The sequence below is a fragment of the Acomys minous genome (genome assembly GCF_964271855.1).
Source record: "Acomys minous genome assembly, chromosome: 17".
Taxonomy (NCBI): Eukaryota; Metazoa; Chordata; class Mammalia; order Rodentia; family Muridae; genus Acomys; species Acomys minous.
The window spans coordinates 43,631,394-43,658,286 of NC_140500.1; the positions used below are offsets into that span (position 1 = coordinate 43,631,394).

The window sequence follows — 26,893 nt, forward strand, 5'->3', positions numbered from 1 at the left end:
CTCATTACAGATGGTTGTGAGCCACCGTGTGGGTGCTGGGAATTGAACTCAGGACCTCTGGAAGAGTAGACATTGCTCTTAACCTCTGAGCCATCTCTCCAGCCCCTCTAGGTGCGCTTTAAGCATGCCCTTGCTCTGTAGTTTTCTTGTAGACAGTAGTGCTACACTGAAGTACAGTTGGGTGTTTTCTTTTTTTAATTTTTGGGTGTTTTCCATACTCTCTATCCTTTTTTTTTTTTTTCTTTAGAATTCATCTCACCTTATTGCTCTGGTCTTCTTGTGCAGTGTTAAGTAGACTTGGTGATGATGTATTTCTCCTTCACAGGGTGCTTCCATAGACTTCCAGTCTTCATCAACTGCGTGGGGCCCTGTTCTTAGTCCACAGAGCTTTGATTCTAAGTGGTTGTTCAATCATACTGCATAATTTCCTCATTTTTTTTTCCCCAGTGATTTTAACATTTTCTCCTTTAAGCTGTTAATGTAACAAATGGCTATGTGTGAAACTCCTAACTTAAATAGGCCTTGCACTCCTGTCTTAACTATAGTTCATTAATAAATTGTGATGTGGACTGAGCTTGCTGTAGATGTGCTCTTGCACTCTAGGATAGGTGAGCAAGAGGAGGGATTGGCCTGTGGTTTTCTCTTTCTTTCACAGTCTCAGCACTGGTATTAAGGTTAACCCAGACTGCTTTAAAAAAAATGGGAGCATTGAATTTTCTAGTTTGAGGACTAGTGTATATAGGATGGATATTGACTGTTGATTGAATCTTAAATATATATTTTTGTATGTAGAGAAAATTTTAACTGTTTGTTAAATTTTTCTAAGTAGTGTGGACCATTCTGGTTCTTCATTTCTTTTGGAGTCAGTTTATTTGAATTGATTTTTTAGGTTAGCACAGAAAGTAATAGATTTCCTCATGGCATTGCATACATAGGTGCCATGCTTTGTTCTCATTCATTTTCTGTTTCTGTTCCTTCCCTCTCTCCAGCTTGTTCCCTCTTTTCCTGCGGTGCGTTTCCTTTCTGCTTTGCTGTTACGTGTACTTTATTACCCTAGCTCCTACTACCTTTATGATCACCTGCTCCCTTCTGCTTCCCTTTCTGATTTCATGACAAACACATGTGTATATACATACATTCAGGTAATTTTAAGTTTCACATATATACAACATCTGAGTCTGCCTTATTTTGCTTAACATGATTTCTAGATGCATCGAGCCACTTCCTGTATCAGTTTTACTTACAGCTGCATACTATTCCATTGTGTACGTGTTAGCACATTTTCTTTATCTATTCATCTGTTTATAGACATCTAGATTGGTTACATTTCCTATAGTGAAGATGCAGCATAAACATGAATATGCAAGTGTCTGTGGTGTATGGACCTAGTGGGGTTTTTTGGTATATTTCTGGGAGATGTTTAGGTCAGAGGGCAGTTCTAGTTTCAGTTTTTTTGAGGAGCCTCTATAACTGATTGCCATAGTGGCTGCAAAAATTAACATTCCTAGTAGCAATGAATAAGAGTTCCCTTCCTCACATCCTCAGCAGCATTTGTTTCCTTGATTACAGTAATTCTGATTGGAGTGAGATGGAACCAGGAGCAGTTGTACTTTGCATTTCCCCATGGCCAAGGGAAGATACTAAGCACAGTTTCAAATATTTACTGTTTGTATTCTCTCCTGGAGGAACTGTTTTTTTCACTTCACTTGTCCATTTATTGGTTGTATGATTTTGTTTTTATATTTTGGGTTTTTGCTGTTCAACTGTTGTAGTTCTTTATATATCATGACTATTAATCCTCTGTCTGGTGTATAAAAATGGCGATCATTTTCTCCCATTCTGTAGAGTAGTCCTTAACTCTGGTGATTATTCCCATTGTGAAGCAGAAGCATCACAATTTCATGAAGTCTTGTTTGTCAGTTCTTTTTTTTTTTTTTTTTTGGTTTTTTGAGACAGGGTCTCTCTGTGTAGCCTTGGCTGTCCTGGACTCACTTTGTAGACCAGGCTGGCCTTGAACTCACAGCGATCCGCCTGCCCCTGCCTCCCGAGTGCTGGGATTAAAGGCGTGCGCCACCACGCCCGGCTTTGTTTGTCAGTTCTTGAGGTATTTTTCCTATGCTGTTATAATCCTGTTCATAAAATCCTTGCCTTGGCCTCCTTCTCGAAGTGACTTTCCTTTTGTACTTTCAGGTTCCAGGTCTTACATTCGGGTATTCCATTAAATTTTAATTGATTTGTGCAAAGTGAGAGGTTGGATCCACTTTCGTTTTCCTTTATTTGGAAATTCAGTTTTCTCAGTACCATTTGTTAAAGAGGTGGTCTCTTTTCTCTAATGTATGTTTTTGGCACCTTTGTCAAAAGTTCCATGGCTATAACTATAGACATATTCCTAGCTTTTTTATTTTTTTTGTCTGTATGTGCATAAACTATGAACATGAGAAAAAATTTCCATTTTCTGTTGTCTTCTTCAGTTTCTTTTTCAGTATTTAAATTTTTCATTTTAGTTTTCCCCCCACCTCTGTGGCTAGGCTTATCATAGGGTTTTCTATTCTTTTATTGTTTGAGAATTTCATACATGCATATAATGTGCTTTTTATCAGTTCCACTCTCCATATCCTTCCCTCTGTTTCCTCCCCTGTTCCCTCCCAATTTCATGTGTTGTTTGTTTGTTTTCAACCCACTTGGTCCACTTAGAGCTGCAACTGTGTGCATGGGCATAGGGCCACCTCCTGGAGCGTGGAGAGCTTCAGAGGGGTCACATCCTTAAAGAGAATTAACTCCCCTTTCCCAGCAGCCAAGAACTACTCAGCTGAAGGGTATTAGTTCATTACTACATCCTGTCCCATATGTAATCCCACCACCTGGACCCCTGCCCTTCCCCATGCTGGAGTTTTGCGTGGCTTTATACTGTACAGGTGTTATGTACACTGTCGCAGCTGCTGTGAGCTGATACATGCAGATGCCTTGGTGTGTCCAGAAGAGACTTGCTTTACTCTAGCCCTCCACTACTTCTGTGTCTTATAATCTTTCTACCCCCTCTTCCTTGGTGGTACCTAAGCGTTGGGGGATGGGGGTGTGATAAAAGATGTCCTGTTTAAGGCTGAGCATGCTACAGTCTTTTATTTCTGCATGTTGACTAGTTGTTGGCCTCTGTGTACATTGTCATCTCCTACAAAAAGAAGCTTCTCTAATGAGGGTTGAGAAGCACTAATTTGTGGGTATAATGACAGTGTTTAGAATTTGGTTTAATATAATGTGTCCATTTGCAGAACAATAATAGTAGGCTCTCCCTTAGGGACTATGACCTACCTAGCCATGGGTTCTTGGCCCTGGTGATGGTGCAAGATATGCGTTCCATCTTGCAGAACTAGCTTTAGTTCCAGCCACACTGATTGGTTACTCCAGAGCATCGTGCCACTATTGCACCCCTGGACATATCTTGCCAAGCTGTTCGTTACTGCAGTTTGTAGGGTTCACAGCTTGCTGAGGCTGATAGATGTTTTCTCTCCCAGTTGCATGCAAAGCACCTGCCAGCACTATAAAAGGCAGCCAGGAGGGATGAAACGTACTAGCTTGAGTTCTTCATGTTCAGTGACTTGTATTTGTAGTGTGTTCAGCAGTAGAATTGTACCATCAAGTGTGTACAGTAACCAAGAATTATGACATTATAGCCTGTAATGTTGGGAGGGGTCTACTGGTATGATAAAACACCATGACCAACAGCAATGTGGGGAGGAAAGGGTTTATTTTATCTTAGAACTCTCAGTTACACTCCATTAGTGAGGGAAGTCAAAGCAGGAACTCTAGGACCTAGGAGACAGGAATTGAAGCAGAGGCCACCGAGGAGTGCTGCTTACTAGCTTGTTCTCATGGCTTGCTCATCCTGCTTTCTTATGTAATTCAGGACCCCACCTTCTTCCCATGGCATGGGCCCTCCCACATCAGTTACTAACCAAGAAAAATACCCTATTGACCTATACACTATTGAGTATGAGTGGAAGGTGTAGGCACCCTAGTTCATTACAGACTTTAGTGAAAATGTGCTTGTTTTTTCCCCACTTACCATGGCATTGGCTGTAGGCGTGTTGTATGTAGCCTTTATCTTGTTGAGTTAGGTTCCATCTATTTCTAGTTTGTTCGGGGATGTCATATCATGAAGGGATGCTGAATTTTGTTGAAGGTCTTTTGTATATTCATTGAGATGATCATGTAGTTTCTTCCTTAAATCTGCATTGTTGAATTGTATATATTGAGCCAACTTTGTGAGACCACCTGGTCAGGGTGCGTGATCTTTTTAATGTGTTCTTGAATTCAATTTGCACCGATTTTGTTGAGAATGTTTGCATCTGTGTTCATCAGGGAAATTGGTCTTTTGTTTTCTATTTTTGTCCTTACCTAGTTTTGGTGTCCTTGTAATCCTGGCTTTGTAGGTTGGTTTTAATGGTGTTCTCTCCCTCTCTATTTCATGGAACAGTTTAAGGAACTTGGTATTGCTGTTTTTTTTAAAGGTTCAGTAAACATCCACCTGCTCCTGAACTTTGCATTGCTGGAGGCTGGTTTGTTACTACTGCCTCAGTCTTGTTGAGTGTTATGGATTTGTTCATCTATATTTTCTTAATTTTAGTAGGTCATATATACTAGGAAATTGCCCATTTATTCTAAACTTTCCAATTTTGGGACCATAAATTTTCAAAATACTTTCTAATGATTTTCTATGTTTTATTGGAATCGGTAGTAACCACTCTTTTTTTCATCTCTAGTTTTATTGAATCTTTCCATTTAATTGGCTATAGGGTTATCAGTCTTGGTTTTTTAAATTTTTTTTAAAGCTCTTTGTTTGATTCTGTTTATCTATTTATTTTCCTTTGGATAATTTCTGTTGTTCCTTGTCATCCACTACTTTGGGTTTAAATTGATCTTGTTTTCCATGACCTTGAAGTGAGGTGACTCCTCAGACTACTTGAGGTGTTCCTGGTTTGTTTTTTTTTAAACATAAGCTTTCATAACTAGAAACATTCCTTTAAAAAATGCCCTGCCTGGCCAGACCTGGTGGTGCCCACCTTTAATCCCAGCACTTGGGAGGCAGAGGCAGAGTGAGTTCTAGGATAGCTTCAGACCAGGATAAGCAGCTGAGGTACCTTTTCAACCAAGGAGGGACTGACCTCCAGATTTGCTCAGCATCCCTCCAATCCCTACCCGCTTCAGGGCGTGGCTGGCATACCCCACCCTCTACTCTGAACTTTCCAGCCCAGGGGCAGGGGCTTTTCCTTCTTCTTCGCTATGTAATCTAGACATTTTGGTTCCCCCGTCCTCTTTTTCTTTCCTTGCTAACTCTCTTTCCTTCTTCCTGTATTTCCTCTCCTCCCTTATCTCTCTCCTCTCCCTGCAGGTGCCTCCACCCCCTCTCCCTCTTCCTCCTTGCCCTCTTCCACTCCCCCTTCCTATCTCCCTCTCCACTCACTACCCCCACCCCTGCACCCCTCCCCTTTCCTTGCTTTACAGCAAGAGCTGCTTCTCCCAATAAACCTACATTTATATACTTAAACTTATCTTGCATTAACTCATATTGTCCCTTCAGTAAGGTCTATCACCAGATCTACACAGAGAAACCCTGTCTTTAAAAACTTAAAAAAAAAAAAAAAAGACAAGAAAAGAAAAAAGAAAGAGAGAAAGAAAATTAAAAAAAAAAAAAAGAAATGCCCTGTGTGTATATTGAAGAATTTAGAAAATGTTTTCATTTTCATTTGATTCTAGAACTTTCTGATGTCTATCCTGATTTCAGGACTGTATTGTTCAGACTCCATGTATTTGTGTAGTTTCTGAACATTTTCTTCCTATTTGGTTTGTAGTTTTACTGCATTGTGATCTGATAAGAGAAGTTGTCCTAATTTATTTTATTTTTATTTTATTTTATTTTATTTTTTTTATTGTTGTTGTTGCTGTTGTTTGGTTGGTTTTGGTTTTTGGAGACAGGGTTTTTCTATGTAGCCCTGGCTGTCCTGGACTCACTTTGTAGACCAGACTGGCCTCGAACTCACAGTGATCAGCCTGCCTCTGCCTCCCCAAGTGCCTGGATTACAGGTGTGGGGCACCTAGCCCAGTTTCTTTTGTAATTCCTAAGACTTGATTTGTGGCCTAAAATGTGGTCTGATGTTAGAAAGCTCATAGGCTTTCTGCTTCCAGTGGCTGGATTGTTTTGTAGATATCTGTTAAGCTCCTTTGCCCTATGCTGCAGTTGAACTCTGAGGCTTCCTTATTGATTTTTTTCAATTGGATGACCTATTCAGAGATTAGAGTTGGGTATTGAATCACTGCTACTATTCTGTTAGGATCTATCTGACCTTTTGTGTCCATTACTGTTTGTTTTATGAAATTGGGAGCCCCGACATTCAGTGCATATGCATTAATAATAACAGTATCTTCTCTATGAATAGCTCCCTTTGTTAATGTGTAGAGCTCTTCTTTCTGACTTCTGAATAATTTTGGTCCAAAATCTATTCTGTCCGATATCAGAATAGCCATGACAATTTTGTACATTATTTCCATTTACTTGACAAGTTGCTTGCCATTCTTTGACACTCAGTTTGTTTGTGTCTGTACCTGTAAAATTGTTTCTAGGAGGCAATGGAAGGATGTGCCCAGTTTTTAACCTACTTAGAAAGCCTCTGTCTCTCTGTTGGTGAGTTGAGGTCATTTGCATTTAAGGTCATTATGAAAAGATGCTAATAATTCCTATAACTTTGTTTTCTGGTTGAGTTATTGTTCTTTGCTTTCATCCCTATCAGTATCAGGTGTTTGTTGGCCATCTATATAGGATGTTATAGATTCCCTCCTACCTTTCCTTTATTCGGCCATTTCTTTTCTGAAATTTATTATTCCCTTGGTCTTGTGATTGAGACCATCTTTCTTCCTCCTCTGTGTATAGTATTCCGATATTTATTGCAGTGCTGACTTGGTGGTCTTTAGCTGCCTTAGGTTGTCCTTACCTTGAAATGCCCTTATTTTTTCTTTAATTTAAAAAAAAAATTGCTTTGCTGGATATAGAACTCTTGGCCAAAAGTTATTTACTTTCAGGCCTTGAAATATATTATTCCTTGCTGTCCTGGCTTCAAGAATTGTTGACCAGAGATCTGCTGCTTCTGCCTTTGTTGGTAAGTTTGGCATTCTCCTCTTACCACTTTGAATATTGTTTCTTGCTTTGTATTTTTGGCAAACTGGCTATATTGTGGAAGGGATCTTCTCTGACCACACATATGTGGTGTTCTTATTGCCTCCTGTTCGAATGTCTAGTTCTTGATTTGTGGGATTTTCTGTTATAATTATTGAGTAGGTTCTTTGCCTTTCATGTTTTATCTCAGGTTTTTCTTTTATTTATTTCTTTTATTATTTATTATTTATTATTTATTTATTTATTTATTTTATTAATTTATTCTTGTTATCTCAGGTTTTTCTATTCCATGGAGTCTTAACATTTCCACTCTGATTGTATCCCAGAGTTCCTGGGTGTGGTTATATTCCTTACTTACTTTTCTTCTTATCAGTGTTGAAACGCGGAATTTCATCACCTGTGTCCTCCATCCTGACATTATTTTTCCTGTTTGGTTCAGTCTGTTGGTGATCTTTTCTACTGCATCTTTTATTTGGTTCATTTTATTAATTTATTTCTGGCACTTTTTTTTTTTAAATCTGTTTCTTTGCAGGATTTTCCTATCCTGTTGCTGACTAAATTGCTGGTTTTCTAATTCTTTATGCTGACTTTTCCTCTGTGTTACTGGCTTTCCTCTCTGGGGCCTGAATCAATTCATCTCTTGTTTGTATCCTCTTTAGCTTTTTGTTGTCTTTGATACAGTAGCTGGGGGTTGCTGTCTTTTATGGGAGTCAGGTTGCCTTGTTTTTCCCTGTTTCTTGCATTGCTTACTGTGTGTGCCTTGCACATCTCTTGGTTTCAGTCTCTCTTCTGGACTTCTGGAGACAATCTTCTTATTGAGTGCTCTTGAAGGCTCAGTCTCCACCACCACTCAGCACAGAAGAAGTAAACTACTGTAGCAACGACAACCTCAAACCACCTAAGATAAATGTGCCCAAATTAAAATCCCAGAATATGTCACCAGTGACCATAGAACTAAAAATAGCAAAACCTATTGTAGAATGTGCTGTGAAATAAAAGACTGCCTAGGTGTGGAAATAATAAGTGAATGAAATATAAAAAGCAGACCAGGAAGGCTGAGTGTGCTTGTTTATAGAAAGATTTTCACACCACATAGCAGGTCTGAAAAAAAAAAAAGAGATTTATTGTGGGGAGAAGGGAGAAGAGGAGAGAGAAGAGGAGGGCACTCATGACAGAGAAAAATAGAGACAGACAGACAAGGGGAGAGAAACCAAGAGAGAGCAAAAGAGTGAGAGAGAGGTGGGGGTGGGGGATGAGGGGCTGGGTTCTTGTATCCCCAGCACACCTGACTGCAGCAGCAGGTGATGATGTCAGAGGTTGCTAGGCAACCTAAAACATGTTATTGGAATAACAGTGGTGGCACACACTTTTAATATCAGCACAGGAGGATTCTTGTGAATTTGATGCCTGCCTGGTCTACATAGCAAGTTCTAGGCCTGCCAGGGCCATGTAGTGAGATCATGTCTTTAGGAAGGAAGGAGACTAGGAGAAGAGAAAGAGGAGATTTAAAGTTAAGTATGTCAAAGGAGAAAAGAGGGGAGTGGAGAATGATAGTGAAAAAGTTTAGAAACAAAATTAGGTAAATATAACAAGGGGAATAAAAAGTTAAAAGACTATTAGAAAATAAACTTGTAAAGTGATAAGATAAAGATGCTGTTAAATATAAAGAGAGAGGGAAGGGTGTGGGAAAGAAACCTGCAGAACAGAAAAGTATTTCCTTAGATGGAAAAGAAGATTAGATGAGTATATGAAGAGAAATAATCCACAGGGTATCTTTTAGAATACAGTACAACAAACATCCTGCTGAACATTAGAAATGAGAGAAGTCAGAGTGGGAGTGCTGTGTTGGGGCTTCTTTCTGTACCCTCAAAACTGAGAGCCTGCTAGACACTTGCACAGAGTAGATGGGGTCAGCTGAACCCATGGGGTCTCATCGTTCCTGTGGTTTAGCTGTTGCCGAGTTTGCGTGAGACTAGTGTCTGGCATCCACCACAGCTGTCGTCACACTTGCACTTTCCCTTATGTGCTGGTTTGAATAAGAATGGCCCTTATGGCCAGGCATGGTGGCACACACCTTTAATCCCAGCACTCGGGAGGCAGAGGCAGGAGGATTGCTGTGAGTTCGAGGCCAACCTGGTCTACAAAGTGAGTCCATGACAGCCAAGACTACACAGAGAAACCCTGTCTTAAACAAACAAACAAACAAACAAACAAACCAGAATGGTCTCTGTTGCTCAGGAGTTTGAACACCCCATCCCCATTTGGTGGTGCTTGGTTGGGTAGATGTAGGAGGTGTAGCCTTGCTGGAGGAAGTATGTCACTGGGCATGGCTAGGGTATTAAAGCCATGTTCCATTACGAGTTCAATCTCTCTGCTTTCTGCTTGTATTTGGAGATGTGAGGCCTCAGCTCCCAGCTTCCAGCTCCACCTGTCCTGTCTGCTTCCTTCTGCCTGCTGCCTGCTGCCATGCTGGCCCCAACCCTCTGGGATTATAAGCCAAAAATAAACCTTGGTCTCAGCGTATAAAACAATAATAGAAATAGCAATAGTATACCTTGTTTGTGTGTTGGGTCCTCTGCTGGTCAAGCTTAGCTTTGCCTAGTGGGCTAGGAAGATTCTCTCATCCTCCAAGACTTCCCAGGTCATACCCCCTATTGTTTGGGAGGGATGTCTCTCAAACTAAGTGTGTTGAAAACATGCAAAGTAAGGTTGCGTTGAGGTTAGTAGAGGCAGAGGTCAGCACTGGCAGTGGAGAAATGACACTGTGGGTATCGTGCTAGGAACTTTAGAGTTCTTGGGCTATGTTGCAGTGTAGTAGTATCCTAAATGTGATCTCCCACAGGCCTCAGGCTCAGCGCTGCCAGGCTCCAGGGTAATTTTCAGTTGATGAGATCTGTTCCCAGCCACCAGAGCAGAATTATCGTTCTTTTTGATGCTTCAGCTTGCATACCCTGCGTGCACCTATAGCCTGGCAGAGTCTGGCTGGCCTATTCTTCACAGCTGCTTTCCTGGGACAGACTGAGGCTCCCCAACCTGTGATTCTTCCCTAATCTCAGGCTCTTGGGGAAATGCAAGTTTTAACAACACATTCTTTTTCATGGTGGTGCCTGGCTGCTGCCCTCAGAGACAGAATGGGATTCTCCCTGCTGCTAACCTGTCTCTTATTAAAACCTATGTGCTGGCTAGTTTTATGTCAGGAATTATCTGAAGAGAGGGAACCTCAATTGAGAAAATGCCTCCATAAGATATACATATAGGGCCTTTTTTTTAGTGATTGATGGGGGAGGGTTCAGTTTGTTATGGGTGGTGCCATCACTGGGTAATTCTGGGTTCTATAAATAGGCAGACTAAGCAAACCATGAGGAGCAAGCCAGTAAGCAGCACTCCTCCATGGATGGCCTCTGCTTTGGCTTCTGCCTCCAGGTTTCTGCCCTCTTTGCATTCCTGTCCTGCCTTACTTCAGGGATGGTCTATGATGTGTAAGTATAAACCAAATAAGCTCTTTCCTCCCAAGTTGATTTTGGTCATAGAGTTTCATCACAGCAATAGACACCCTGACTATGAGAGTCTGCAACTGGGAGGAGCTGTGGGTTTGTCAAGAGGCCACACTGCCTGGATTCTGTGACTGACCTCTGGAAGCATCGTCCGAGTGCCCTGCCTGGCCCATCCATTTCTGCTCCTTCCAGCATCCTTTCCCTTCCTCCTTGGTCTTCTGAGCTTTATTTCTGTTTCTGTCTTTGGGATAAGATTTGTTTCTTCCTATTCGTGACTTCTCCACTTGCCCTCACATAGGCTGCCTCTGCTCTTCCATCTTAACTGGAAGTCCCATTATAATCTTGCATTCAGTATTGATAGATTCTGTTTCTCTAGAAATTTGTCTGTTTCCCCTGATTTCCAAGTTTTCTGACATCAAGTTATTTTACCCTTTATATGTGTCTTTTCCCCCATGTCTGGAATTGTCTGGTTTTTCATTCAGGATGCCTGTACTTGCTCTCATTTTGTCCTCCTTGTTTGTAAGATAAGCTTTGAAAAGGAGAGAAGGGTGTTTGCCTCGTTTATCAGTACTTTTTTTGTTGATCCTGTCTATTTTTGTTTGTATTTGATGTAATTGTGTTCAGCTTTTACCTGTGTCATTCTGGTCATTGTTCTGCTTTATTTTCCTTAGCCTCTAATGTCAACATTTACTGACCAATTCTCAGGGAGCCTTTTTTTTTTTTAAAGACTGTTCGTTTCCTTCCAACTGTCTGCTTCATAGTTACCTCATAGGTTTTGAAATCACTGAATTTTCATTATTATTCAGTTCTAAATAACTTCTGGTTTTAGCCACACAGTGTGTGGGGATTCCCCTTCCCAAACATTTCAATTTTTAGAACACTGTTTCCTCTTGACTCTGGATGGTTCTGCTCCTGTCAAAGAATTGTGCTATTCTCTAGAAACTGGTTGAGATTAATTCTTATATGTAGCATCTAGTCACTGTTCATGACTTTTCAGCTTTATTCAAAACAATATTTATTTTCTGGTTGTTGGCTGCTATACCCTGTGTCTAACACACAAACGAGCTAGCTTGTCAGCTGCACGATTTGATTTCTTTTATCTTCACCAATTTGGCTGTTTCTTCTGTCATGAAAAGGTATGTGAAAACCTCCTACTATGCTGGCAGTCTTGTCGGTTTTTCCTTTGACTTGGCAGCCTTTACCTCATGGAGAGACGTGTTACTGGTGATAATAGTTTATAATTGTTACACTTCTATGATGAGCTCAGTGCCCATCATGTGGTGATCTTTCTATCACTAATAGCAGCATTTTGTCTCACTGTGTGTTTTGTCTGCTGTAGTGTGTCTGAATCCACTCTATTTTTTATTTTCTGGTTTTTCAGGCCGAGTCTGCAATGTAGCCCAAGCTGGCTTTGAACTTGTGATGCTCTCACCTTAGCCTCCTGGTCCAGAGATTCTAAACAGGTACATCATGTCCCATTCCAGTTCTTTTAAGTACTGTTTGCCTGAGGTATTTTCTTCCTGTTCTTAATGGATTTACTTTTTGTAAACATTGTTTCCATAAACTTTAGACAACTAATTTGTAGTAAATTCAAATATCATTATAAAATCTTACCTTTTCTGCATGTGAAAATTATACTCTGAGCATATGATGTAAAGCTGAAATCCATTAATAACTTGGGACTCTTAGATGTTCTGGGCTTTGGTCCTCGTTACATAGGTTATGGTGTTTGGCTCCTCTTGTCATGTGCTCCTGTCTTTGATTCCCAGCTCCATATTGAATCAATCACTACGTCTTTTCAATCCTTCCTATCCTCTCTTTCATGTAAATCCCTCCTTCAAGTCCCCATGCCTCTCCTTTAGTCCAGGCCTGTATTTCTTCTTCCTGCCATGGTGTCCTCTCTGTTTTTCTTTCTTCCGTAGTTTCTTCTGTTTGTCTTTACCATAGTTGCCTTGGTTTTTTAGGTATCTGCAATTCGTCTTGTTCCTAGTGTAAAAGCTTACTTGAGTTGCTCTTCTATGTGCATCACCCCATTTTCTAAGCCAGATGTGTCGACCTCACTGCCTACAGCAGCATGCGGTCAAGGCTGTCTGTGAGCATGGCCCAACAGAAAAACTCATGAAGCTACTTTTAAAAAAATCATTTATATAACTTGATTTCATGAACTTTGTAGATGACAACATCATGTTTCAATATCAAAGCTTAGATTCCAAGCTCTAGCCCTTGGTTCTGCTGGGCTCGCTCGTTGCTGCTCTAGAGATGCATTCAGCATCCCTCAGATTGGCCACAGCTTCTGCTGTTCATTGCCTTTGCATCTTCTATTCGCCTACCAGAAAGGTAGACGAGAGAGGGCGGCAGTTGCTCTCTATTATGGTGAACATCACTGTATTAGTGTAGACCAGGAGTCCTGTTTATGTTGCAAACTGTATCCTGTTAGTTCTTACTTTGCAGTTAGCCAAATTCCTAAAAATCACCCCACCCCCACCCCTTATAAGTTAGATACTGCTCTTGAACACAATCCCTCTGCTGTCCTGGCTGTTGGAGGGCTTTGCCTCTGTCCCTGTTATGTGTCCCTTGCTAGATCTGGGTTAGCATATCCATCCATTTAGTCTTTTTGGAAGTGGACTCTGTTGTCCTAGTGGGTCCTCTCTGGCGATCTACCAGTAATCATTTACAGAGCACCACTGTATAGGAGCTGTAGAGTCAGGCACTAGAAGACTGAAGAATTAGATGAGAGTTTGTTGTTTGAAGGAGTGAGAATGCACATCTGTTTTACTTAAGATGTGAGTGGAATAGTGAACGAGGAAAGCTGAGATTGGAACTGGGCTGCCTTCTGCCAAGCTAAATTCAATCTCACCAGTCAGTCAAATGTGAGTCTTGTCAACTTTGTGATCACATACCACATGCTCCAATCTTGCCCATCAAGAGACCATAGGAGATTGCCCCATGCAGAGTTCCTGGGTTTAGACTAGCCCAACAGGTGGCCTCACCTTTGTGACTTCCAACTGCTACTGGAGATCATCATTTCTGGTCTCATCGTTTCTTTGCCTCTCTGAAAGGCCAGACAAGGCACACCTCTTTGCTGCCTTCTTCATGGATACCAGGGATACACATCATTCTGATTCCTTTCCCATTGTTTCATGTATCAGCAAGACATCTTGATCATGAGTTACTCTCTATCACAATTTTTGCCCCTTTTAGCTGTAACTTTATGGTAGTTTCTGGATTTGCTTCCCTTTCCTTATCATTCTTAGTTTATCCAACAAACCAAGAACCCAAGTCAGACTGACAGAGAGGCAGACTCCTCCCTCCAGAGACTTCTGAGCTATGGTCAGACCTAGGGCAGCCCTTGAAGTAAGTTGTGGTCCACAAAGCCAGTCCTGCTTTCAGTTTGGGAAGACGGTGTTCACAGAGTTACACCCCCTGCCACTGTGAATGCTGTACCAAAGTCATGAGCATCATAGATAAGAGATGAGCTCTGAGCCAGCTTGTCAGTCCATAGACAAACCACTTAAACACTGCCCTTCAGCCATCCCTAAAACAGGGGCATTACACTTACAGTGTAAGTGGTCAGTAAATGCATGCTAACAACCAAGCTGTACTGATGCCATGCTGGCTTACCAGTGGGATCAGTCATAATGGAAGCAACTAACATTTATCAAGTGCTTACTGCATGCCAGGCATAGGGCTTGGTGCTTTACATCCTCTCTCTTTGTCTCATGGGATGCATAGGCATTTGGGTTATGTTGCATTTTATTATAGTAGCCCTAGGCTGCAAGTATAGGAACTAAGGCTTAGAGAGATCAAGCAACCCAGGCCTGTTTGATGTCAGGGCCTGAGGCCGTAGCTCCCACAGCCAGTCCCTGTGACATATTCCACAGCGCAAAGCCCCAGAACAAACTGCAATCTGTTGGTGGAGTATCTGATGCAGCTCTAGGACAGAGCATGTGTTCTAGCTGGAGAGACAAGATATACAGAGGGCAGAAGGAAAGAGCTGGTGGGTGACCCTGCTCAGTGCCCAGGTTAGGAGATAGTGATGCCAGTCATTCGGAGACAGGCACTCCACTTGCCCCTCAGGCTTAGTGGAGGAGGGTCTTGAAGAGAGAATTGAAGATAAGTGGGGTATGACCTAGCCCAGCAAGGGAAGGGGAGATGGGCTATACGGGGCCAGCACTTGCAGCACATTGTGAAAGTTAGTGCCATCCTGTCATGGCACACAGAAGCAGCAGGGAACTGAAAAGATGGAGCTAAGTAAATGTGAAAGTCATGAGTATAATTGCCTCGGGTCACATTTGGTAGCTCTCCCTATGTTTTTAAAAACTTTACATTGGTTTTAACGCTTAAAAATTGGAAGATTTTATGTAAAAGTCTGGCTTTATAACTGCTCTTGAATCATGGAGTCCTAGCAGTTGCTGGCACATCTTCACATGGTAGCAGTTGGCTGGATCTGGAGCCAGCTGTCTTTATTATGTGGTACAAGTGCTTTCCATTCTGTCCAGACCCCATGTGCCCACAAGACTCCATCTGTCTGGTTTCTGTGGGCCACAGTTTGTGGCCTTGGCCTGGTGGGTCAGAGCTCTGATACTGGACACAACTTCCTGTGATTAGGAAAGCCTCTGGCACTTCTGGATTGTCAGGACCCAGCAAATCCTGGGCACTTGGTCCTGTGGCACCTGGTTGGCAACAGTGACCATATTAGAGTGGAATGGGTTTGGAAGCCACAGCAGGCTGAAGGGAACCAGACCAGTGTTGCACCAGCCAGCCTGGTGGTTCATTTTGAGCTGTGTTGTAAAGGCACAATGTGTCTCAAAGAGGCTGCACACAGTTCATGGAACAATCTGAATGTATGTATGTATCATAGAAAAAAACTGTTGCTTGCCATTGCTCAGCATCCAGCTTGCTGGCCAAACATGGAGAGGTTCTGTCACTGTTCGATTCTTTGAATACATACTAAACAATAGGAATAACAACAACAACAACAAAGCTCAAGCAAGGCTTACAGTACATAGCTGCCTCACACAGCAGGACAGCAACATGACAAAGATCGCTGTGGGGGTTCCCAGCCCTGTGTGTTTCCGCAAAAGCCCCTTAAACCTAGCCGCCTTCGAATCATGCTATGATCTTCCTTCCTGGCTGCTGACAACTGCTTGCCTCTGCACTTAGCCTGTGTTCTTATTTTGCTTATTTATTTATTTCCCTTTCTTCTACACTTGGTATTCCTCCAGGCGCTGTCTGAATGTACCTTGCTGTTGGGAGCACTAGGCAAGAAGAAAGTCCTCCTGCCTCTCCCTCAGGCTCAGGCTTAGGAAAATCAAAGCCAAGCAGAGGCAGCTCTTCCCTGCCTGCAGCAGGGTCAGCAGTTTGTGTAATGTTTTCCCTGTCAGCTTATCGCAGCTGATTTCTTGTGGTTTTGAGCAAGGGAGTGGGAGCGCAGTGTGGTTGCTGCCTTTTGAAGCAGGTGGGGCCTGCAGCTGTGATCAAAGCCGAGCCCTGCGCTCCCTGCCAGCCACCGCATTCCCTACTTTTTTGTGAACTGCTCTGTGTGGGGCTAGCTTTCTCTGTGGAATGAGATGGCACCAAGAGAAAACCCACCTGGACTCTTAAGACCAGGCATAAAACGGGAGCAGCACTCAGACCCCCTCCTTCGCCCTCTGAGCCGCAAGCGTTTTGACACCATCTTTCGAGTCAAGCTGTAACCAGGTCTAGCGTCCAGTTCCTGTGGAAGCTTGCACTACAGAGCCACCATTGAGCTTGGCTATAAGCTCTCACTGTGTCGATTTTAAATTGCACTGTGCGTTCCTGGCTTAGTGAAATAATATATCAGCCACTCTCTCATTCTTATTCTTAGCAGCCAGTGATTTTGTAGATTCCCATTTGAGTCTGACTGGGACATGTTGGCAACTGCCCAGTTCTAATTATAGACGAGCCCTCTGTAAGTCTTGAAGAGTAAGTGAACATGGGGTTTTGATGAAGTGTCCGGCCAACTAGTGGGGTCCTAATCTTTGATGACCACATGATCACTGTGATAAAGTATGAGATTCAGAACTATTTTAGATAATTTGCATGATCTGTTGACAGGGTCTTGGACTGTGCTCATTTAACAGTAGTGTCGGTTTTTAAGGAGTTGGCCTTTGATGCCCCTCACAGACCTCTGCCAGTGCTTTGCATGTGCACATGCTGAACTCTTACTCCAGGAATCTTGGTAGCTGAGAACAAAGCCTTCCTTCGGTGTCTTTTATGCTCAGATATTTATTTCTTAGATTAGATAGTTGTGGACTGATACATTCCAGTGCCCTAAAATAGTTTTATCTAGTGTCAGACTCTGGAAACTCACTGTGTCTGTTTCACATAAGGTATAGACAACCTTTAGCCAAATTTAGGGACTTATCTTGTTGTTCCAGAAGGCGTAGGCCTAGTGGTTATAGAGCAGAAGCAAGGGCATACTCTGATGGCGTGGCTCTGAGGGATTGCAGAGAGTATAAAAATGCTGTGAAGACGGAGCTCCAGAAGCAAGAGGCTGGAGAGGTGGCTCAGTGCTTTCGTGCCTCTGGCCTCTGTAGGTATCAGGCTCACAAGTGGCTAGAGACTCATAAACATAAAGCAAGCAAACAGTCTGATTAAGTGCTTCATTATAAATACATAAAAATATATGCTTGAGTCCGTATGTCTAGATAGGTGTACATCAGCGGGCAGCCTGGTAGATATTATTAGACAAAGTAACCCTTTGAATCTCAGAGTTTATATGGGAAGAAAATAAATCTAACTTGAATGGCTAATGCAACTATTTTTTTCAGAGACATGTGTAAGAGACCAGGCTCTTCTATGGGGAGCACTATAGATGTGCTGGATGAAAGGGAGGGGCCCAGCAGCTGAGGTCGGACAGATAGCTTTCGTCTTCTACTCCTTACAAGTGACACAAATGCCTGGGGATTTGCTAGAGTGGTCTTTGTTTGGAGAGATGCTTTTTGAAATAGCCTATCATTTATACCTTTGGGGGGCTGGCTGGACTGGGGAGATAGCTCTGTAGGTAAAATGCTTTGCCTTGGGAGCATGAGGACCTGAGCTGGATCCCTAGAATCCTTGTGAACAAAGTGGGGTGCTGAGGAAGCGGAGATGGCTGGCATCCTGGGGCTTGTTAGGTAGCCAGCCTGGACTACTTGGTAAGTTCCAGGCCAGTGAAGGCTTCTGTCTCAAAGACACAAGTGGCTGGAAAGATGGCTCAGCAGCTAAGAGAAAACCTAGATTCAGTTCCCAGCACCCACATGGTGGCTCACAACCATTCAAACTCCAGTACCAGGGTATCTGACACTTTTTTCTGACCTCTATGAACACCAGATGTTCGTGTGGTGCACAGACATAAACATAGACAAAACATTCATACACAGAAAATAAATCTTAAAAAAAATTTTTTAGAGTAAAACAAGATGCATGCAGCTGAGGAATGACAACCAAGGCTTTCTGGTCTCTGCACATAAATAGGGACACACATGTGCATAAGCATACACAAGCCACATGCGCACACACAAATATCTGTTTTGAGAAAGCAGGCTTTATTCTGTAGTACACAAATTTAATGATATTGTTCACTTTGGTTAAATACTTGTACAAGTGAAATGGTGATTCCTAATGACCCACATTTAGATTTTTGTTGGCTCAGAGAACTATTTGAGAATTTGAAACAGTATCAAAGTTATTAAAAAAATTTTTTTTTAGTTCAGAAAATACTAAAATGGCTTTGTAGGTCAAGAGTCCAGGGGCAGAGCCTTCAAGACACATCTAAAGTACCTGTGACAGTGCTGTAAATGACACTCAGGATACACTGGGTATGTACAAGCTGTGGGCTTGTCCAGAGAAAACCTTCCTGTTCCTCTGTACAGGTGGCCGAGTATGAAGATTCATGTTGGGTTTGGGAGCACACACCTTGTCTTTTAAAAAGGAGTTTGGTGTGAGGAACATGTCAGTAGAGGTCTGATGTTTACCCATGACTGCGGCCTGTGTCTAGGACTCTGACTCCAGCCCCTTCCTCCAGAAGCTTAGGCTCCCTTGTCAGGACTTAGAGTAGGAAGGTGTTCATGGGGGTGGAGTTAGGGGTACTTCCAGTTAATTTTTATTGAAGTCTGTGCAGACCTTGGTGTATATAATAAGCTTTTAAAGAGAGTGAAACATATAGCCACTATCCCAATCCCAGGATGTGAGTCAGAAACATCCAGAAGTCTTTCCTGTGTGGTCCCAGCACTACCCCGTCCTTGTGCCTGCATCGCTGTTTCTCATTAGCCTGGTTTTGCCCTTTCTGTAACTGAGATAATGAATAAGGAAACTTCCATTTTGCAAGTGACTTCCACTAGTCAGCATTATTTTGAGAGTATTCTGACTCTCAACATCAGCCCCTACTGATCTGTTTAGGGCGCCTTACAAAACAGCTTACAAGCTTGTGGCCATGGCAGCCATCTTGCAGTAACTCACCCAAATGACAAACGCAAAGGGAAAGAGGAAGGGCACTCACTATCTGTTCTGTAGGCCTTTTAGGGAACATGGAATTGTTCCTTTGGCCACATGTATGCGAATCTACAGAAAGGATGATACTGTAGACATCCAGGGAATGGTTACTGTTCAAAAAGGAATGGCCCATACGTATTACAGCAAAACTGAAAGAGTCTACAATGTCACCCAACATATCATGGGCATCATAGTGAAGAAGCAGGTTAAGGACAAGATTCTCACCAAGAGCATCAATGTGTGCAGAGCAGGGACAGCTTCCTGAAGTGTGTGAAGGAGAACGACCAGAAGAAGGAGGAGGAAGGCAAAGAGAAGGGCACCTGGCTTCAGCTGAAGCGCGAGCCTGCACCGCTTACAGAAGCACGCTTTGTGAGGACTAAGGGGATGGAGCCTGAGCTGCTGGAGCCCATTCCGTACGAACTCATGGCCTAACGTACAGAAAGACATAAAGGACCTGGACTATAAACAAGAAAAAAAAAAACCAGCTTACATGCAGCATGGCAGCATCAAGCCTTACACAGGAACACAGCTAGTAAAGCAGCTGGCAAGGCTTGTGAAGTGGGGGATACCGGGAAGAGTCGGGTACATGTTCCTCTGCCTTGCCTGTTGGTTATAAGATACAGTGAACAGAGCCTGTGAAGTCATTGAATTAGAGCCTCACCATAATGCACTGCGACCTCAGCCCTGCGACTTGATATCTGCAACAGCTATGTCTAAATAAGGTTCCATTCACAGGCTCCAGGTAAGGATGGTGCCATATCTTTGTGGGTGCTTCTCTGATGCCTTCTCCATTTTGTCAGTGCCACTTTTATAGTAACTGAATTCATACCACCATCATTAAGTACTTTAAGCCCCTTTTGTTAGATGAAATGTGAGGTGTTTTCAGAATTGTTCAAGTCTGGCATACCCACATGCTGTGCTTCATGGGCCATGGGTAGTTGCAGAGAGGAAAGGGAGCTGAAGAGCTGTCTTCTCTGTAGACATGTAAGACCCGTTCTGCCGTATCTTTTTCTAGCCTGCAAAGATAGGTGGGTTTTGTTTTTTTTAACTTGACCAGCTATTTGGTTTCACTCATAAATTGTTAACTGATTTTCTGCCTGATATGAGAAGTTGTTTTTAATCAGTCTGTCTTCCTCAGTGCCCCTGCCTCTCCCTGACCCCCGGTGCCCTTTGCTCTCTTGCTCAGTTCACGCTGCACGGGTCACTGAGCTCCCTCCCTGGCAGCCTGGAGCAGCTTACTCACTAGAGGCCGCTGCGAGGACTGATGGGTTGATGAGGCATATCGCTATGAACAGCCCCCAGCACAGGGCCCAGGAAACGACAGCCCTTGCGTAAGCTATGCAGAAGGAAGCCCCTTGGTGTGCTCCAGTCCGTGGTAGAGCTGCTTGCCCTCCTGAACTGCCTATATTATTAAAGGTTTTATTCCACTTCCCCACTTGAATCCATTGTACCAGATATATACAGAGTTAATGAACCTTCATTCATTATCATTTTTAAATACTAGAACCTTAAAGAAATAAAAATATAGCCAGGCATAGTGGTGCACTTCTTTAATCCCAGCACTTGGGAGGTAGAGGCAGTTGATCTCTGTGAGTTTGAGGCCAGCCTGGTCTACAAAGCAAGTCCAGGACAGCCAGGGCTACACAGAGAAACTCTGTCTTGGAATCCCTCCCCAAGCCCAAAGAAGAAAGAAAGAGAGAAAGAAAGAAAGAGTAGGTGGTTGTATACTTATGACTCTATGTGTGGGGTATGTAGGCCTGCCATTAATTTTTACGATCTTTCTGTACATTATTGCATTGCAAGAAGATGAAAGGTCTTTTCTGCCAGGACCTTGGAGAAGTGGTTCCGATCATGTCCGTAGAGAAAGGTTTGATCCTGGCTTCAGTCAATTCTCATGTTAGTTTTCCTAAGCTCATGACATAAATCAAGTCTTCATAGTACTGAAATGTGCCTACCCTGACATGGGTGTGTGGAGGCCAGACGTAAAGTTCAGGTGTTTTCCTCACTTATTCTCTACTTTGTTTTTTTGAGACAGGGTCTCTCACTGAACTTGGAGCTTTCTGGTTTTGTTTGGTTTTGGTTTTGGTTGGATTTTCAAGACAGGGTTTCTTTGTGTAGCCTTGGCTGTCCTGGAACTCACTCTGTAGACCAGGCTGGCTTTGAACTCACAGAAATCTGCCTGCCTCTGCCTTCTGAGTGCTGAGATTAAAGGCGTGTGCCAGCACACCCCACTGGACTTTTTTGTTGTCTAGACTTGCTAACTAGTAAAGCCCAGGCTTTGACAGTTTGTGCCTCCTACTTCGGGGTTATAGGTGCTTAAGGACACTCCCAGCTTTTTGACGTGGGTACTGGGAAGCTAAACCAAGGTACTTGTGTTTATGCACCAAGAACTGTATCCTCAGCCCCACGTTGACATTTTTTCCTCTCTTTCTCACACATTAAATAACTTTGATTACTACCACAACAAGCAGTTGAAAGAGAGCAAGTAAGAGGGGAGAGCCCTGCTCACTGAGGGCTGCAGGATTCCTGCCCAGAGGCAGCTCTTGCCTTGGAGGTTCATGCATGTGGCAGGAGCCCTCACACCAGCTTCGACTATTAGTGGTAGGGTGATGTGCAACCATTCTGTAGGACTGACTTCTCGGAGAGTCTGTCTTGTTAACCGACCTCTGTGTGTGCTGCAGCAAGTCCTGCTCTGCAGCTACTCAACCTTCATATTTGGAAAGAAGAAAGAAAGCAGTGGTGGTTACCCTGTGGTGAAGGGGGCTGAGCTCCCATATTTCCAGCCATGCCAGGGGCGAAGGGTAGCAGTAGGACTGCCCTCCCCTTAGCAAGATGTTCTCTCAATGCCTGCACTCCGCACTGCACCTGCAGCCTCCAGAACTGTGAAAGCACTGCTAGCCTGTGGGTGCTGACCAGGGCGGCTCCAGAGCAGGCAGCTCAGAGAACTACTAATCCATGCACTGCAAGTGTCTCGTTGTCATGCCACAGAGTGCCTTAAAGTCTGTGGGAACTGAACTGGAAGTTATTTCGTTGCCAGGCTGACACGACTTAAACATCTTCTACTTAGCATTGCCTTTGGGTTAAAGAAGTAGTTTTTTATTCAGAGGGCAGACATGGGCATTTGTGATGGGGCTGCAAATGGCTTCCACTCTGTAGGCATGGGTCTGTGTTCATAGTTCGGTGGTATTTGTCTTTTATGGTAATTGTCAGAAGCAAGATAGGATTTTTGCTGGCACCTTCTATTCTACTTAAAGCCTGTGTACTGCCTTTGAGATTACACTATAAAATAGGCTTAGGACAGGGCCAGTGAGATGGCTCAGCAGGTAAAGGCACTTAGCCCCGTACCTGACACACATTTTCAAACCCTGAAGTAAAGGATAGGACCAACTTCCTCAAGTTGTCCTGTAAACTCCTCACACACACCAAGGGACCTCCACCACCACATATACTAAGTAAGTAATGTAATTTAAAAGTAAAGTGTGTGTGTGTGTGTGTGTGTGTGTGTGTGTGTGTGTGTGTGTGTGTGTGTGTGTGTGAAGCTGAGAACCTCAATTAATTTCAGGAGAAAGGAATTCTGGCATGGCACTATCATGCCGTGCACCCTTAAAAAGTGTTGTTGCTTGCCTCTACATGGAGCCTAAGACTTTGTGTGGGGCTGAGGGGCAGAAGCCTATAAAAGGTGAGGTGTCCTGGCAGGGTTAGCCAGTGGTCTATCATCCGGTGTGAACTGGCTCAGAGTGCCTCACTGGAGTCCTGGCCTGCATTAGCAGGTGCTGGCTCCAGTCTCAGAGCATCCTGCCTGCAGGCCTGGGTTTGTACAGAGGAAATGAAAGCTGGTGGTTTCCTATGAGATTTACAGTAGACCTGCCATTGCAGGAAGTGGTGAAAAGTTGATTGATCGCTTAAGACACGGTTCTACAGCAAGAAACAGGATGTATGCCTTCATTTATGCCTGAGTCCCGCTCCCTAATACATGTTAGGCTCTTCCCGTACTTTGGCTATATCATGGGCTTGAATTCTTTTTAACACCCCCTGACCCAAAACTCAGTCACTAAACGTAAAATAATTGGGATCAATATCAGTTTAGCTGTGTCAGAGCTTGTAGCTGTTACTTTTACATTCTCACTGTAGTTAAATTTACTAAAACTTGTCAGCAATTTTTTAATTTTGTTGAAAATCCCCAATGGGATATTACTGATGTTACAACTGTACAAAGAATGTACAGTTACATAGTAGGATTATATTTGTAGCAACATCCAAGAAAATCTAGTTTGCAGTGTGCTTGTCAAGTCTCTGATGTACTGATTCGCTTCATTCTAACAAATGCATTCTTAGCATGTGAGATGTTCCTTATTTACACATAGAAGATATATGACTGCAGCCGAGAACCTGCGAGTGTTTACTAACGATACCAGAATGTGTGGTGCTTGTAAGAGTCTGGCTATTTAATGACACTGACAAAGCTACTGCTGCTGCTGTTTTCTCCGCCTCCTCCTCCTCCTCCCTCTTCTTCTGATCTTCCTCCTCCGCTTCCTCCCTCTTCTTCTGATCTTCCTCCTCCTCCTCCCTCTTCTTCTGGTCTTCCTCTTCTTCCTCTTCCTCCTCCTCCTCCCTCTTCTTCTGATCTTCCTCCTCCTCCTTGTCTCCCCCAGCCCCTTTAAATGTGACGAAAAGAATCACCAGCTCCCTTAGCTGGCCTGGTTTTTGAAATGGCTTCACCATTGTAGGGATGGAATCTAGAACCTACAAGGGACAGCAAATTAGAACCAATATTGATTGTTACTGTGCTTGTAAGAACAAAATGGCTGCCCTGTCATGACTTGATTCTTCTCCCCAAATAACTTCCAATTTTCCTTATTATCTGTATAAAACAATTGAGTAATGAGTCCCTTTTCATTTCTCTAAATCTTCTGTCACAGTCTGTGCCCATACTGTTTTGAATCTAATCACTTTTTATCCCAGCATTCTGAGCAGTAATGGGGAGAACCCAGAATGACGCTTGTACAGACTTTAGAGTGCCTGTTAGAACCTCAGTACTAACAGGCCATTAGTCAGCCTGAGCTAGTGGAAGTGGGATAAAGAAGTAATAGAGGCCAAACATGGTAGTGCACACTCTAAATCCCACCGCTCAGAAGCTAGAGGCAGGAAGAGAGTAAATCTGAGCCCAGAGAAGGTCAAGGCCACCCACCCTCTACTATAAAACATGACCATTTCTCAAAAAACAAGGGCTACAGTTGTAGCTCATTGGTGGAGTAACATGCATAAGGCCATGGGTTTAATTTCCAGGAAAACCTTCCCCATTAAAAACCAAACCAAACCAAACCAACCAAACAATCAATCAAACAACAACAACAACAACAAAAAACTACCTTAGTGACAGGTCAAAAGTAAAGGAGCATAGATTTTTCATTTTTATTTACTTACTTACTTACTTACTTACTTACTTATTGGTTTTTCTCTGCTCCCGGCTGAGCATAGAAATTTTTAAGTAAAAATTTTTTCCTGGAAAAAATACAGATTCACATAGATGATTCTAGACCAGATGTCATTCGGACTGTATGCTCTTGTACAGCTGCACTTTGTGTAAAGTACATAGTGGTGAGAGTCCAGCTGCAGTAACCAGCTCTAAGTCTCCAGCATCTGCCCTGTCATTTGCCCTTTTCTCTGTTGGATTCTCCTGTCTGAGAATTCTGGTTTTCAAAACCATAGCTCCTGTCCTGTGAGTGGTAGAAAGGCTTTCCTCATTTTGAAGTCATAGAGAGAACCCACACTTCCTTCTCTGCCTTCTCTTGTTCTCACACTTACATTTGTGACCTGCTTGGAGTTTGTCCCAGTCCTATGAGAGGGTGCCAACTTTGTGATGTCTTATATCCTGTTGTCATCAGTCTGATTAATGAGCAGACCTAATTTTTCTTCTTAATATAATTTTTAAGGTCCAAAAAATTGGCTGCCCTCGCAGAAGCCTTGAAATCAGTCTCCCTCAGTAAGGCCCAGCTGGGCTTCGAGCTGCTAGAACTGGAAGCCGCCGCACTTCTTGTCCAAGAGGAAGAAACTGCCAGAAAAGTAGCCCGGTGCAGTCCCACACAGCAGGCTTCAGATTCCAGTCCTGAGCCCAGTGACTCGGACAGTGCCTCATCGTCTGGCACAGAAGACTCAGCGTCGGAGGAAGAGGAGCTTGTTGGGACCCAGCCCTCGCTGCTCACTTCTCTGCAAGCCCCCCTTTTGGAAGAGGACACTGACCTGCTCATCAGGGATAGTGGCCCCTGCAGAAACCTGGCCAGCCAGGGATGTGCAGTCAGTCAAGGGCAGCCGCTGGCCTCTTCCCGGGCTCCTCTGATAGAGGAGATTGGAGATAGTGGGCCCTGCAGAAACCTGGCCAGCCAGGGATGCACAGTCAGTCAAGGGCAGCCGCTGGCCTCTTCCCATGATCATCTAACAGAGGAGGTTGAAGACAAACTGAGGACCATGCTTCGGGTTTCCACACCTCATGGTGTAAGTGCTGGGAGCCACAGCAATATACAGGATGGAGAGGAGAGGGTGCCGTGTGATGGACTCAAGTGATTGATTGGCTCATGGAGAACTAGGTCAGCTGTGCTTTCATACAGAAGTGGAATTTCTGATGTTCATTGTGTACTTTTTCTGTGTGGAAATAGCACATGGCTTTTCAGTGAGCAAACATTTAAAACCTTTTGAATTTTTTATTTTGCAACTTGAAAAATAAAGTCCTAAAGTATTCTTTCCAGGGTGTTAGTAATATTTAAAAATGAAGACCCCAGTTCTTCTAGACCAGTGGTTCTCAACCTTCCTAGTGCTGTGACCCTTTAACACCATAAAAACTGTAAAATTATTTCATTGCTACTTCATAACTGTAACTTCGGTACTGTTATGAAGTATAATGTAAATATTTGATATGCAGGATATCTAATATATGATCCCAAAAGGACTTTGACCCCCAGGTTGAGAACCACTGCTGTAGACAGCTGACAGGTAGTACTCACATTTGCAGTGTGCACTGTGAGAAGTACTAACAGGTGAATACACCAGGTGAGACGATCACTGCAATCAGTCAAGGTAATGAATTTCCCCATCATCTCCAGCTGTCCTTTCTTTGGGCCAGAGGCCACCCACCTGTGTCCCCTGAGCGACCACTGCTCATCTGTGTCGTAGCCCAGTAGCTTGCATTGCCTGCATTGTACATAAAGCGTGCAGTGTGCTCTTTGATGGGGCTCATTTCACTACACATAACTAGCGAGACTGATATGTGTGCTAATGTCATCTTCTCAATGTGGAGACCATTTCTTTGTATAAATTTGTCCGTTCACCCACTGACGGGCATTTGAGTTGCTGTGGTGTCTTGACTATTAATAAAATTATTGTGAGCATTTGGGAACAGGTCTCTGTGTGCACATATGCTCTCTCCTCCCTAGGTAAGTGTCAGTGTGGTGTGTCTTGAGTACATGTTAGGGATATGCCTAACATTTTGCCAGGTTGTGTAGCTGTTTTCCCTCATAGCTTGGATGGACCAGTACACGCCAGCAGTGGGGCAGTGGCTCCATTCTCTTCATTGCTCAATGCTATTTGGTGTTTTCACCTGTTTACATTTGGTTATTTAGTTATTGTGTGTGCGTGGGTGCATGCCTGAAGCAGTCAGAGGACAGCTTTCAGGAGTCAGTTCTTGCCTTCCACCATGTGGATTCCAGGGACTGAACTTAGGCCGTCAGGCTTGGTGCCAAGC

General features: G+C 43.3%; 1 protein-coding gene across 2 annotated transcripts in view; it reads left to right on the forward strand.

Annotated features, from left to right (window-relative positions):
* The window catches only part of SHQ1 (SHQ1, H/ACA ribonucleoprotein assembly factor), a 109,396-nt gene extending 82,848 nt beyond the window's left edge, over positions 1 to 26,548 (forward strand). For both annotated transcript variants that reach the window (XM_084764914.1, XM_084764915.1), the window contains exon 11: positions 25,092 to 26,548. In XM_084764914.1, the coding sequence (XP_084621040.1) occupies positions 25,092 to 25,719 (628 nt within the window). In that variant the 3' untranslated portion in view covers positions 25,720 to 26,548. The remainder of the gene's footprint in view (positions 1 to 25,091) is intronic.
* Positions 26,549 to 26,893: the final 345 nt, after the last annotated feature.